General features: G+C 39.8%; 1 protein-coding gene across 6 annotated transcripts in view; it reads left to right on the top strand.

Annotated features, from left to right (window-relative positions):
• CAMKK1 (calcium/calmodulin dependent protein kinase kinase 1) overlaps window positions 1-12,813 on the top strand; it is a 311,605-nt gene that overhangs the window by 169,329 nt on the left and 129,463 nt on the right. For all 6 annotated transcript variants that reach the window (XM_077482348.1, XM_077482343.1, XM_077482344.1 and 3 more), the window contains exons 8-9: window positions 7,078-7,099; window positions 12,289-12,377. In XM_077482348.1, coding sequence (XP_077338474.1) covers window positions 7,078-7,099; window positions 12,289-12,377 — 111 coding nt within the window. The remainder of the gene's footprint in view (window positions 1-7,077; window positions 7,100-12,288; window positions 12,378-12,813) is intronic.

Raw genomic sequence — 12,813 nt, 5'->3', positions numbered from 1 at the left:
TGATCGCCTCTGCGGTTTTTATTTTTTGCACTGTAAACAAAAAAAGTGACAATTTTGAAAAAAAAAAAAAAGCATTATTTTTTACTATAATAAATATCCCCCAAAAATATATAAAAAAAAATATATATTTTTTTTTCCTCAGTTTAGGCCAATATGTATTCTTCTACATATTTTTGATTAAAAAAAAATATCGCAATAAGCATATATTACTATACATTTTTATTATTTATTTATTTTTACTAGTAATGGTGGCGATCTGCAATTTTTATTGTGACTGCGACATTATGGCAGACACATCGGACAATTTTGACACATTTTTGGAACCAATGGCATTAATACAGCGATCAGTGGGATTAAAAATGCATTGATTACTGTAAAAATGTCACTGGCAGTGAAGGGGTTAACGCTAGGGGCGGTGAAGGGGTTAACTGTGTTACCTGAGGTGATTCTAACCGAAGGGGGAAGGAACTATCTGAATGAAACTGCTAGAAGGTGTACCACATCCCGAGAAGATAGAAATAGAGAAACCCCCTATAAATGGGACTTTAAAAGTACTAACATCGTTATGAAAAAATATAATTAATTTATTATACACAGAGAAATATATATATATATATATATATACAAAAATAGCAAATAATCCAAGATGCGTATTAATGTACAAACGATGACAAGAAGATACAATGCATTATCCTAAACCAACAGCGTTTCCGAGATGAGCTGTAGTCTCCTTCATCAGGGATTTTCACAGTAAGTAGAGTATCTACGAAATTAAAATACAGAACAATCGGCCAACAAATCTTGACATAGATTATTACATAGTCATAAAGTAGTGCAGAGAAAATACTTAAATCCTAATCATTAAATAAGTACATTCAAGAATCCATAAATCTTAAAAATTAGGAACAGACATCCCGGCGAAGAACCTCCCACCAATAACATCCACCAGTTGCCGGTAGAAAGTAGCTACTAAAGATAGCAATGAGAGGGGACTCTCGGAGGGGGAAGAGTGGATATCCCATGTTTGCGTATCTACCAGACACACTGGGGTCTGAGACAACAGACCAATAGTGGGTTGGCGTGTGTACTGAGGCCCAATAGATGGAGAATCTGAAAAGGAACAAACACAAAAAAAAAGCCAAAACATAATTCACCGAGTATAAACCTAGATGGGAATATTGTAAGGAGGGAAACAATTGTTTCCCCTCCAAAGGATAAAAAATCCAAATAAGAGACATAATGCCAAAACCCACCTAAAATAGACAATGATGCCACTCACAGACCAGTAATGGAGCATAGAGAGGCGACTAGAAGCTATCCAGGGGAACCATATGCCAAGGAACTGCTGTCAGGTGGGAATACTGTCATAAAACAAAGAATACCCACAAAGGGAACCAAGTAAGCCAAAAAAAAAAAAAAATCATATATAAAAACATGCTATAGTATCTGGAAAAAGTTTAAAATACACCCCACCAGATACATAATCATGGTAGACAGATGAGGAGTATATAAATTACCTAAACAGCAAAGGTTCCAATTACAGATTCCTCTAGCGCCTCCAAAGAAGATCCTATTCCTGGTCCTACCTGAGCTGTAGTGAGCCTGTAATTTATATAGGAAATAGACACTCAAGCTGATCTGCGAATATGCCGATCAGCTGGGCAGTGTCCGCCCAATTACAGAACTCCATTGGTGGGCCCCCGAGACGTCGCTGCACCACGCCTCCACACGCCGCACACACACAACACGGCAGGCCGGGTCAGCCAAACGAACGTCATACGCAAGTGCTGCAGAGGGGCACAACGCAATGATGTCCCAACAGCGCAGCGGATAGTCCCATGGCGACGAATCGCCATGGAAACTAGGGAGGTGGATGATGCCGGAAATTAAATCAAAACCCACATCCCTTGAATAAAAGCCTCATATCCATCTGCCCTAAATGGGGTTAACTGTGTTATCTGAGGTGATTCTAACTGAAGGGGGAGAGACTAACTACAGGAAGTGACAGATCTAGGTTCCTAGCTAATAAGAACACACGATCTGTCACTCCTGTCAGAACGGGGAAGTGTGTGTTTACACACACTCGTACCTGTTCTGTGTCTCCAGCTCGCGATCGCTCGTGACCGTCGGTCATCGCGACTGTCGACCACAAGCATCGACACCCCCGCTGGGCAGCGGGCATACGCGGCTCGTTATCCGGACTCTGCAAGCCCATGTACAGTAACGTGGTTTCGCGCAGGGGAGCCAGCTTGCCACAGTAAAACTGCGGTGGCTGGTCCAGAAGCGGTTAAACAGCCACGGAGACAGTGAGGTAATTATGTGTAGAATAAATGGAAAGCTGTTTTATTTTTGCAAAAATGCTATATTGGTACATAGGTGAGCTGGAATAAAAAAAAAGGTGAACTTATCCTTTAACCGCTTAAGGCCCGCCTCCTGTACATATACGTCGGCAGAATGGCACGGCTGGGCACAAGCATGTACCTGTATGTTGCTCTTTAAGTGCCCAGCTGTGAGTTGTGAGTGCGCCACCGGCGGCACGCTCCCGACCTGGTCCTGAGCTCTGTGACCGTGGCCACGGGACGAGCGGACGCCGCTGGTGTCCCGCGATCGGGTCACAGAGCTGAAGAACGAGGAGAGTTCTGTGTAAACAAACCTCTCCCCGTGCTTCCTACTGAGCCTGTCACTGATCGTCTGTTCCCTGTTATAGTGAAAGACGATCAGTGATGTCAGACACCAAGCCACGCCCCCCTACAGTTAACACACACACACACACACACACACACACACACACACACACACTTAACCCCTCCCCGCCCCCTAGTGGTTAACTCCTTCACTGCCAGTGTCATTTACACAGGAATCAGTGCATTTAAATGGCACTGATTGCTGTATAAATAACAATGGTCCCAAAAATGTGTCAAAAATGTCCGAGGTGTCCGCCATAATGTAGCAGTCACAATAAAAATTGCTGATCGCCGCCATTACTAGTAAAAAAATATTAATAAAAATGCTATAAAACTATCCCCTATTTTGTAAACGCTATAACTTTTGCGCAAACCAATCCATAATCGCTAATTGCGTTTTTTTTTATTTTTTTTTATTTTTTACCAAAAATATGTAGAAGAATACGTATCGGCCTAAACTGAGGAAAAAAATGTTTTTTTTTATATATATTTTTGGGGGATATTTATTATAGCAAAAAAGTAAAAAATATTGAATTTTTTTCAAAATTGTCGCTCTATTTTTGTTTATAGCGCAAAGAATAAAAACCACCAAAAGAAAGCTCTATTTGTGGGAAAAAAAGGACGCCAATTTTGTTTGGGAGCCACGTCGTATGACCGCGCAATTGTCCGTTAAATAGACGCAGTGCCGATTCCCAAAAAGGGGCCTGGTCCTTTGGCTGCAAATTGGTCTGGGGCTTAAGTGGTTAATACTTCTCTGGTCCCATTGTGTATTAAAAGCCCATTTTTATTTCTGCTTGTGCTGGGTGTAGCTCCACCACAGAGTGAAACCCAATTTGTGGGAATTTCCTTGAGGGATATAAAGGCGCTATAGCCTCTGCCTCCTTTCTTTGTAAAAAAAAAAAAAAAGTTTTTGGTTCCAGGTTACCCTTGCCAGGACTAAGTGATCATTCACAACACAAGCACCAGTAATAGGCCATTTAACTCTGGTTAGGTTATTACCAGTTAGCAGATAGATCACGCAGCCCCGCCAGCTCTGACTGTCCATTCTCAATGGTAAATATCAGTCAGCACTGCAGGGCTGTTTGATCTAGGAAACTTCTAGTAGGACTTTCACTGCAGGAACAAATAGCTCTCACAGTCCTTTAATGATTTTCTAGTGATTAAACCCTTCATCATTAGTTAGGGAGTTTACGACCTCATCAGGAATGTGTAGATTATTGGGGGAACCCTTAGGATAGTCTTCCCTTCTCTCTCATTGACTCTTGGCCCTTCTCAGCCCTATTAGGGGCCTAGGATCAGAGCATAACATCCAGATTGTGTATGTGGGCCAGAAAGTCCCTGGTCTAACCCATCAGTCTCTGTAGATGAGTGGCGTAGGTTTTCCCCCTTTTTCTAGAGGTCCCCGTATGCTGGGGAGTTCTCACATATTCCCGGGGTTATAGTCCAGCTCCCCTGGAACCAATGTGGTTCCTTCTCCACCTGAGTTCTTCTCATCTTCTGTATGAAATTATCGCTGGTGGATTCTGTGGCCCCCTGGATTGTCAGCAGTTGGAACACCTTGGTTTTTTGCAGAAGTTAGCCCCTGTTGGGTGTAGAGTACTTCCAAATGTGTAGTGGGACCTAATCACCTGGTCCCACAAAGATCTGAAGCTTCTTGGGTAAGTTCCTACAGATGCCTTCACTTGTTCTGCACTTAATCAGGTGAATATTCAGTGAGCCTGAGTTTCCTGTTCCTCCCTCCACGACCATGGACAAAGGGCTAACATGGATAAGAAGATTTATGTTAGTTAGCCAGGCCCTGAGTTCTACTGTCAGGCCATAAACCCCTCTGGGCCTCCAGTATCTTCTGGTGCCAACCTGGGGTTGCGGTATACCTTTATCCCTGCCTACCCATGTAGGGATGTCTCTTGTGCAGGCTGACTTCCTGGGATTGTACCCTTCAGTTCTTTACTACTATCAGGGGTTACTTCACAGTCCTTATGGCGAACCTATTTCTTATTTTGGAACTTCCTTCCCTGAATCCTAAGAGTTGGGAATGTTAATGCTTTGGCCTTTCCGTGTAGACCAGATGGTCTTTTCTTTCAGACCTAGTTTTTTTTCCTTAACTACATCATGTTGTGGGCCTGGTTCTCAATTTATCAAGTAGTTATGATGTTCCACCTTTTTTAGAGGGTTTTTGATTCACGGGCCTCTTGTTTCACAGCTTGATGTTCCTTTTAGAGTCATTTCCTCCCTTGCAGTGATCTCTTCTGTCTTGGTCTTAAGCATCAGATATATCCTTTGTGGTATTTTCCTTGGTCATTCGCAGCTTCCCTTGTCTTACAGGAAGCCTGAGTCAAGCGTTGGTCCTTCAGGTTGTTGAGAAGACCGTTCTCAGTCTCTTCTTGTGGGCCTTTCGTGGGCTGTTGCTCATCCATCAGTTGGGTTGCTTTTATTATCCTGATTGTCTCTGAATGTCTGTGTCCCTCAATGGTCAAGAATTATTTTTTTTTAATGGAAAATCTATTTCTTGCAGTCAATTGGGGGGGGGGGGCAGGTCACATCCAGGTCCTACCCCACCCCACGGCTCCCCATCCCTCTGTGTTTGGGGTTTTTCTTTTCTTTTTTTCTCTTACCCTTGGAACTGTCCTGATGGGTAGAGAAGGAGTTACACAGGGCTGACATACAATTTGTATCCCTGTGGGTGGCAGTATAACCCGACTGTGTCTGAATGCCTGTGTCCCTCATTGAACCCAAGAACCAAATTTTACAGTAAGTACTGAAATCATATATTAATGTATTATAGTTTTCATTGAGATTTCTGTATCTGATGAGGTTCATGTAGTGGGTGTTCTAAACTCACATGCAGATGTATTCCAAAATGAAGTTGGGGAGCTGAAATGCTTAAAAACAAATAGCATGGTCAAGAGCTGAACTACTGAACAGATGTATGTACCCTCAAGCATTCCCCTCCAAGTCTTATACTTGTCTTTCTTACTCTGGATCTTCATTATACAGCCCACTGGAGCAACACAGCCTTTTATCTTAGTCTTCCAGCTGGATCTACATTCATATCTTTGAAAAGGACATGGGATGATTAAATAATAATTTTTCAATAAGAATGAATGCAGCTGGGAGACTTGCACTAAAACCTAGAAAAATATATTTTTCAAAATATAAACATGTGAAGCTGGGAAATTTACCATCATCCAGTGGCAAATTTATCCATAGGTGCAGGATGTTCACTGAACATGACATGTGACCCACACTGCGTCTGTGTATGATCCCTGGTTGACAGTCGGGGGGTTGATCGGTACTACAAGGAGACAGTGGCAATCACTGATATCCCTTTATAGCTTTCATTGAAGCAGCTGACAGCCGCTTCTCCTCCTCTCCCTCCCATGGCTGTCCACTGAAAAGCTATACAGAGAGATACGTGTGCTCCTCCTCTGCCCCGTGTGCTCCTCCTCCTCCAGCAACCCCTCTGTGTGCTCCTCCTCCTCAGGCCCCCCCCCCCATGTGCTTTTTTCTGGGCCCCATGTACTCCCCCTGTGTAAATTCATATGTGTTCAGGTTTAAAGGGATGAGGTTCCAACCTTACCCCCATGTGCTCCTCCTCCAGCCCCCTCTCATCCCCCTCAGCCAACTTCCCTCCCCTCCCACCGGCTGCTGTGGGTTGGTGTGTCATGTTGAGCAGAGGAAGGGGCCGGTAAACATGTAATTTCCGGCCCTTTCCTTTTCTGAATTGGAGCGCTTGCCACCAATCTCTACCAACAGGGCTGATTAAAAAAAACTGCAATAAGTATTAGAAAACAAAATTGTGAAAATATATATAAAATTTACACTGCCCCGTAACCTCCCTCTCTCCCAGAAGCACTGTGGGAAAAATATAAAAAAAATTTTTTTAAGTGATAAAAAATAAAATTGTAAAAAATAGTAGAAAAAAAAAGCGACTGAATATGTCCACTGCCCTACTGACACTGTCCACTATTGACACTACTATATCCACTACTATAATAATTTTCCCTTGCAAAATGTATTTCTATGCTTGAACGCAGAATATATGAATGTCAACTTTCTTCTCATCAGCCTTTCTATAGCAACTGAGTCACAGTAAGCAGAAACTGGAGTTGTACATTTTTTAGCCATATCTGGAGTTTACATTGAAGAACCTGCTTTCTCTGCCTTGTGCTAGACATGCAGTAGTTCTGCCCTTTGTATATGTTCAGAAATAGTTTACTAACAAAATCTGGAGGAATATAGAATAACCCAGCAAGCAAAGCTCACTTTGTTCACTGTTAAGATTTACATAAACTTTAAAAGACTCTATCAGAAAAATTATATTTTGTTGGCAATATATGCATATATTGCATCAAATTAACTAGATTTTAATTATTCTATTTTCTTTTTGCAGTGTTTGACCTTCTACGCAAAGGGTAGGTAAGAGATGAAAATTTTCCCTCTTGTTCTGTTATGTTAATGCTGTGTGCCTGGGGCTTTTACCTAAATAGTACAGCAGTACAGTTTAGTAACAGCTTTTTTTTTATCTCCCAAGAAAAATAATCAAAATTAGTTAATATTCCTGACACATTCTTTTCTTTATTATCTAAATTTCACTAATGACAGCTCTGTAAACTTCAGTAATTTTTATTTTGCATTGTATCTGTAGGCACTGCCTGGACAATTTATATTGCCAATGGATGTTTTTATTTACCTACCTTTTCCAGAAGTACCAATTTGGCCATTATTTTTTATTAAAATTATAAGCTGTACTCGGCCTTAAAAATAACTATATTACTTAAAAAGTGTTTCCCCCTGTAATTTTGTACACAATTATCCTTGTTCAGTTATAAGCGCATCTCGTAACCAATTTTTATAGAAATTTTTTTGAGAATGTTGCACAAACCAGTCTAATTCAACACTTTTTTGTGTTTTTTTTTTTTTTTTTAACAAAGGTGAAAATGTGGTTAAAGGAATGGGTAATCATGACTGAAGTGTAGCTTTAATTAACTTTTGGTGCTATGTTTGTCTGACAAATGTCAAGATGACACTGAATACAAATGATAGAGGCACAGATGACAGTATATACAAATGATACCAAATATTAACACTAGGTTATGATGGCAGTGAATGAGAGGATGTTTTGGCGAGTGAGAAGCTGGCAGACAGACAATTACAGCTATGCTTACTTTGTACAAAGGTCAAAATGAAAGAACGATCATTTAACTGAGAAACATTTGCAGCAATGCCAAGTTAGTCTTGCATGTTTGGATGATCGTTAATACAAATTATGGATGTTTGGATGACAGTACATACAAATACTTTTAATCAGCAATATTAAGTTGCAAAAGAGAAAATCTGGTACAGTTCACATTTATAATATAGGCGTGCTGGGTCCTGAACCCAGATAGTAAGACCATACATAAAGTGCCTTGAAAAAGTATTCATACCTCTTGAAATGTTTCACATTTTGTCATGTTACAATCAGAAACGTAAATGTATTTTATTGTAGTTTTATGTGATAGACCAACACAAAATGATGAAAATTATAAATGAGTCCGTATTTGTAGAACCACCTTTCACTGTAATTACAGCTGCAAGTCTTTTTGGGTAGGTCTCTACCAGCTTTGCACATCTAGAGAGTGACCTTTTTTTTTGCCCATTCTTCTTATTAAAATAGCTCAAGCTCTGTTGGATTGGATGGAGAGCTTTTCAAGTCTTGCCACAGATTCTCAATTGGATTTAGGTCTGGACTTTGACTGGGCCATTGTAACACATGAGTATGCTTTGATCTAAACCATTCCCTTGTAGCTCTGGCTGTAGATTTAAGGTCGTGTCCTTCTGGAAGGTGAACCTCCGCCCCAGTCTCAAGTCTTTTGCAGACTCTAACAGGTTTTCTTTTAAGATTGCCCTGTATTTGGCTACATTCATCATTCCATCAACTCTGACCAGCTTTCCTGTACCTGCTGAAGAAAAGCATCTCCACAACGTGATGTTGCCGCCACCACCATGTTTCGCGATGGGGATGGTGTTTTCAGGGTCATGTGCAGTGTTCGTTTTCTGCAACACTCAGGGTTTTTTAGGCCAAAGTTAAATTTTGGTCTCCTGTGACCAGAGAACCTTCTTTGACATGTTTGCTGTGTCCCCCACATGGCTTCTCACAAAAACTGCAAATGTGACTTCTTATGGCTTTTTTCTTGTCACTCTTCCATGAAGGTCAGATTTGTGGAATTCATGACTAATAACTGTCCTGTGGCAGATTCTCCCACGTGTGGATATCTGCAGCTTCTCCAGAGATACCATGGGCCTCCTGGCTGCTTCTCTGATTTAATGATCTCCTTACTCGGCCTGTCAGTTTAGGTGGACGGCCATGTCTCGGTAGGTTTGCAGCTGTGTGCCATACTATTTCCATTTTCGGATGATGATTTTAACAGTGCTCCGTGAGATGTTCAAAGCTTGGGATATTTTTTTATAACCTAACCCTACTTTAAACTTCTCAACTTTATCCCTGACATGTCTGGTGTGTTCCTTGGCCTGTATGAGGCTGCTTTTACACTAATGTTCTCTAAAAAAAAAACTATGAGGGCTTCACAGAACAGCTGTACACACAGGTGAACTCTATTTACTAATTAGGTGACTTGTGAAGGCAATTGGTTCCACTAGATTTTAGTTGGGGGTGTCAGAGTAAAGGGTGCTGAATACAAATGCACGCCACACTTTTCAGATGTTTATTTGTAAAACATTAAAAAAACCATTTATAATTTTCCTTCTAATGCACAATTATGTGCCACTTTGTGTTAGTCTATTATGCAAAATCCCAATAAAATACAATTGAGTTTTTATTTGTAACATGACAAAATGTGGAAAATTTCAAGAGTATATGAATACTTTTTCAAGTAACTGAAATTACTGCAATAATTATTGTGATCTACTGTACAAATAACAGACATTAGAGCCACTTTAAAAAGAATAAATAAACCCACAGAATGTACAGAAAATCTCTTGTAGTACTGTAGTTATAATAGCCTCAGTAACAACAAAAACTTGTCTGGGGATTGATCCTCCCCCTCCAGGTGTGATCCGGATCTTAATAAAACATACTCCCTAAATTATATCTGTAATTTGCATTGTACTGAATAATAGATACTCACAAACTTTTGATGACCATAAATGTGCATGTAAGACATTTGTTTACTGATTAAGATTTGTTATGTATGAAACAGAAATGGAGTGCGACAGATTTTGAATTACAGTGTCTCAGATCTTTGTTGGATCAGTGATTTTGTGTCATATATAGCATTAAAAGGAAGACAAATTTGGAAGAGGTAGGACAGACTTTTATTAGAAGGATCTGTTATGTGTGATATAGAACTGAAAGTGGGCAGAGATGCATTTCTAACAGGTACGACCAAATTTTATTGGATGGATATGTTCTTTGTGATACAGAATTGTCCAATCAATAGCAAAGGAGAACCTACTTAAACCCATGCAGATATAAACATGTGACTATCATACCAAAAAAAATATACAAAGCTTACATCATAAAAGTGTAGTCCATAAAACATTAATTTATGACATGGTAACCCTTTTTCTGCTTATTTGTTTTAACCTTTTTCTATGCATATGGGATTTCCATCTTGATGTACCTATCTGTGGTCTGGAGTCCTATATGAGGACAGCAGTTTGGAGCGGATTATACAAAAATCTTGGGGGTCGATTGTGACGTTGAGCTGCTCTCTCCTATAGGATTAACCACTGCGTGTTTTTGATTTCCACATTATCAGCACAACGATGGCAGAAAGATCTTCATTTGCATTGTTTAGTTCACCATGGACTTGTATATGTTTTATGGGACTACACTTTATGTACTGTATGATGAATGTTTTGTTTATTTTGGGTATGATAGTCACATGTTTATATTTGCACGGGTTTAAGTAGGCACTGCTTTGCTATTGATTTGACGTTGCAAATATACTGTATTACTTATGAGGTAGCTGCCAATGTATAATTCAACTATTTGCTTACTGGGCACATATACCCTCTTTCTGCCCTGGCCAATTTTCAGCTTTCAGTGCTGTCACTCTTTAAATGACAATTGCGCGGTCATGCTACACTGTAACCATATGAAATTTTTATCCTTTTTTTTTCACACAAATAGAGCTTTCTTTTGGTGGTATTTAGTCACCACTGGGTTTTTTCTTTTTTGTCAAACTAAAAAAGACATACGATTTTGAAAAAAATACTGTTTTCATAGTTTAAATATAAAATTTGGCAAACAGGTAATTTTTCTCCTTCATTGATGTGTGCTGATTGGGTGGCACTTATTAGACTCAGGATACACTGAGAGGTGGCACTGATGGGCAGCAGGGCAGCACTGATGTGGCACTGGATATCAGTACTGATGGGCACTGGTGGGCACTGCTTAGCAGTGACTTTCACTATGTAGGACTGATGTCCCGTTTACACAAGCCAGTGATTGGCTTATTTTTGTTTTCTCCTCGCAAAAGGCGATTGCTGGCTTGTTTACATCATGTTATCAGAAAGGGGTGTGCAGGCCAGAAGAGCATGGGGGGACGTTCATGGATGCCCTCCCAGCAATTTAAGCACTGTAGCTGTCTTTCAGGTATAGCGCGGGTGTGAAGTGGTTAAATTCATTTTTAAATTAGTATTTTTTTATGTTTATTATTTGGGCACATTACTTTTGTATTTATTGTAATACAAAATTGAAGGTGAACAACGACAGATTTATAGAACATCTGTGGCAATTTCCAAAGAAAAATATACCACATTTTTTGAGAAAGAGCTGTGATACTCTCTTGGGGGGTCTGAGAAATATTATGTATAACAGGGAATTGAAGGATGCATGTGTTAGATTGTGACAGCTAGCTGTTAGATTTCTGGGACATTTGCGCTGATTTTGTAAGGACATGGATAGAATTTTTAGTGTAAGTGCAAAAGGCACTGGGAAGGCAAGTGACAAAGGTTTGGAAAAGGAGTAAGGCAGGAGTGATGTGTGTGGAAGTAGGGAGAAAATTGTGTGGGTGAGGTTTGGGTAGTAGGGAGTGAGATATTCTAGGACAGTGGCCTCCAAACTACGGCCGGAGGCCAGATGTGGCCCTTTGCTTGTCTTTATCTGGCCCTTAGAGCACCATTCCGCCTGCTGACACCATCAATGATGCACTGTTCCTCCCATTAAAACCAATGATGGCGCATTGATGCTGGGGTATTTTCTAATCTCACTGGCTACAGTCCAGCCCCATTAATCTTGAAGGACAGTATACTGGCCCTTTGTTTAGAAAGTTTGGAGACGCCTGTTCTAGGGGAAAAAGAGATAGAAGTGATGTTTTTAGGGAAATTGGAGAAATCCTTGATGTGGATTGTGTCTTAAAATGCACACTATGTAAAACGTATACTAATGAACCGTAGGGTTTGATCTGTACTAGCTGCCTCGTTGCAGATCATTTTATTTTGGGAGTAAATAATTCAGTGCTTGTATCTGCGTTTTACTGCAATATATGCTTCTTCTTTTACATCTTTGTGTTCAATAAAGATTCCTTCCCTGATGAATGATTTTTATGGTTATGTCATCTGTTTTTGAATGACTTTTTTTTTTTTTCCCCCCTAGACCTGTCATGGAAGTACCATGTGATCATCCCTTTTCAGAAGAACAAACCCGAATTTACTTCAGGGATATTGTGCTGGGTATAGAATACTGTGAGTAGTTATGTTTTAAGTAATCTGTCTGCTTTCCTGCACATTGCTGTTAGCACTTTGACGATAGGGAAAACACTTCTAAGATGCTTGTTAATTATTTATCATTTAATGGTTTCCTTTTAAAAATACAATGTTTTAGTCACATAAGTGAAAAATAAAATCTATATCTTTGCCAGAGTTTGCTTGATAAAAAAAAAAATTGTTTCGGAAATCAAATTGTAAAAATGATACAATACAAAATGTACTGACTGCTGTGCTCTCAGATGAGTGCCAATATCATTGTTTTGTTACTGTGATTTCTGGTTTACAAATGTACTTACATTTGCTGATTTATAAAGTTAAATGTTTTTTGATGTATTAATTCAAAGATAGCTTTGTAGCTATTTTGGTCATGATACCAAAAACAAGTTAGCTTGTCATTAAATGTAGCTTTATA

Source organism: Lithobates pipiens, unplaced genomic scaffold, assembly GCF_037356315.1.
Source record: "Lithobates pipiens isolate NorthernLeopardFrog02 unplaced genomic scaffold, aLitPip1_a1.2 Scaffold_16, whole genome shotgun sequence".
Taxonomy (NCBI): Eukaryota; Metazoa; Chordata; class Amphibia; order Anura; family Ranidae; genus Lithobates; species Lithobates pipiens.
Note: the sequence above shows the minus strand (reverse complement) of the source record. Positions and strands in the feature narration are given on the sequence as shown.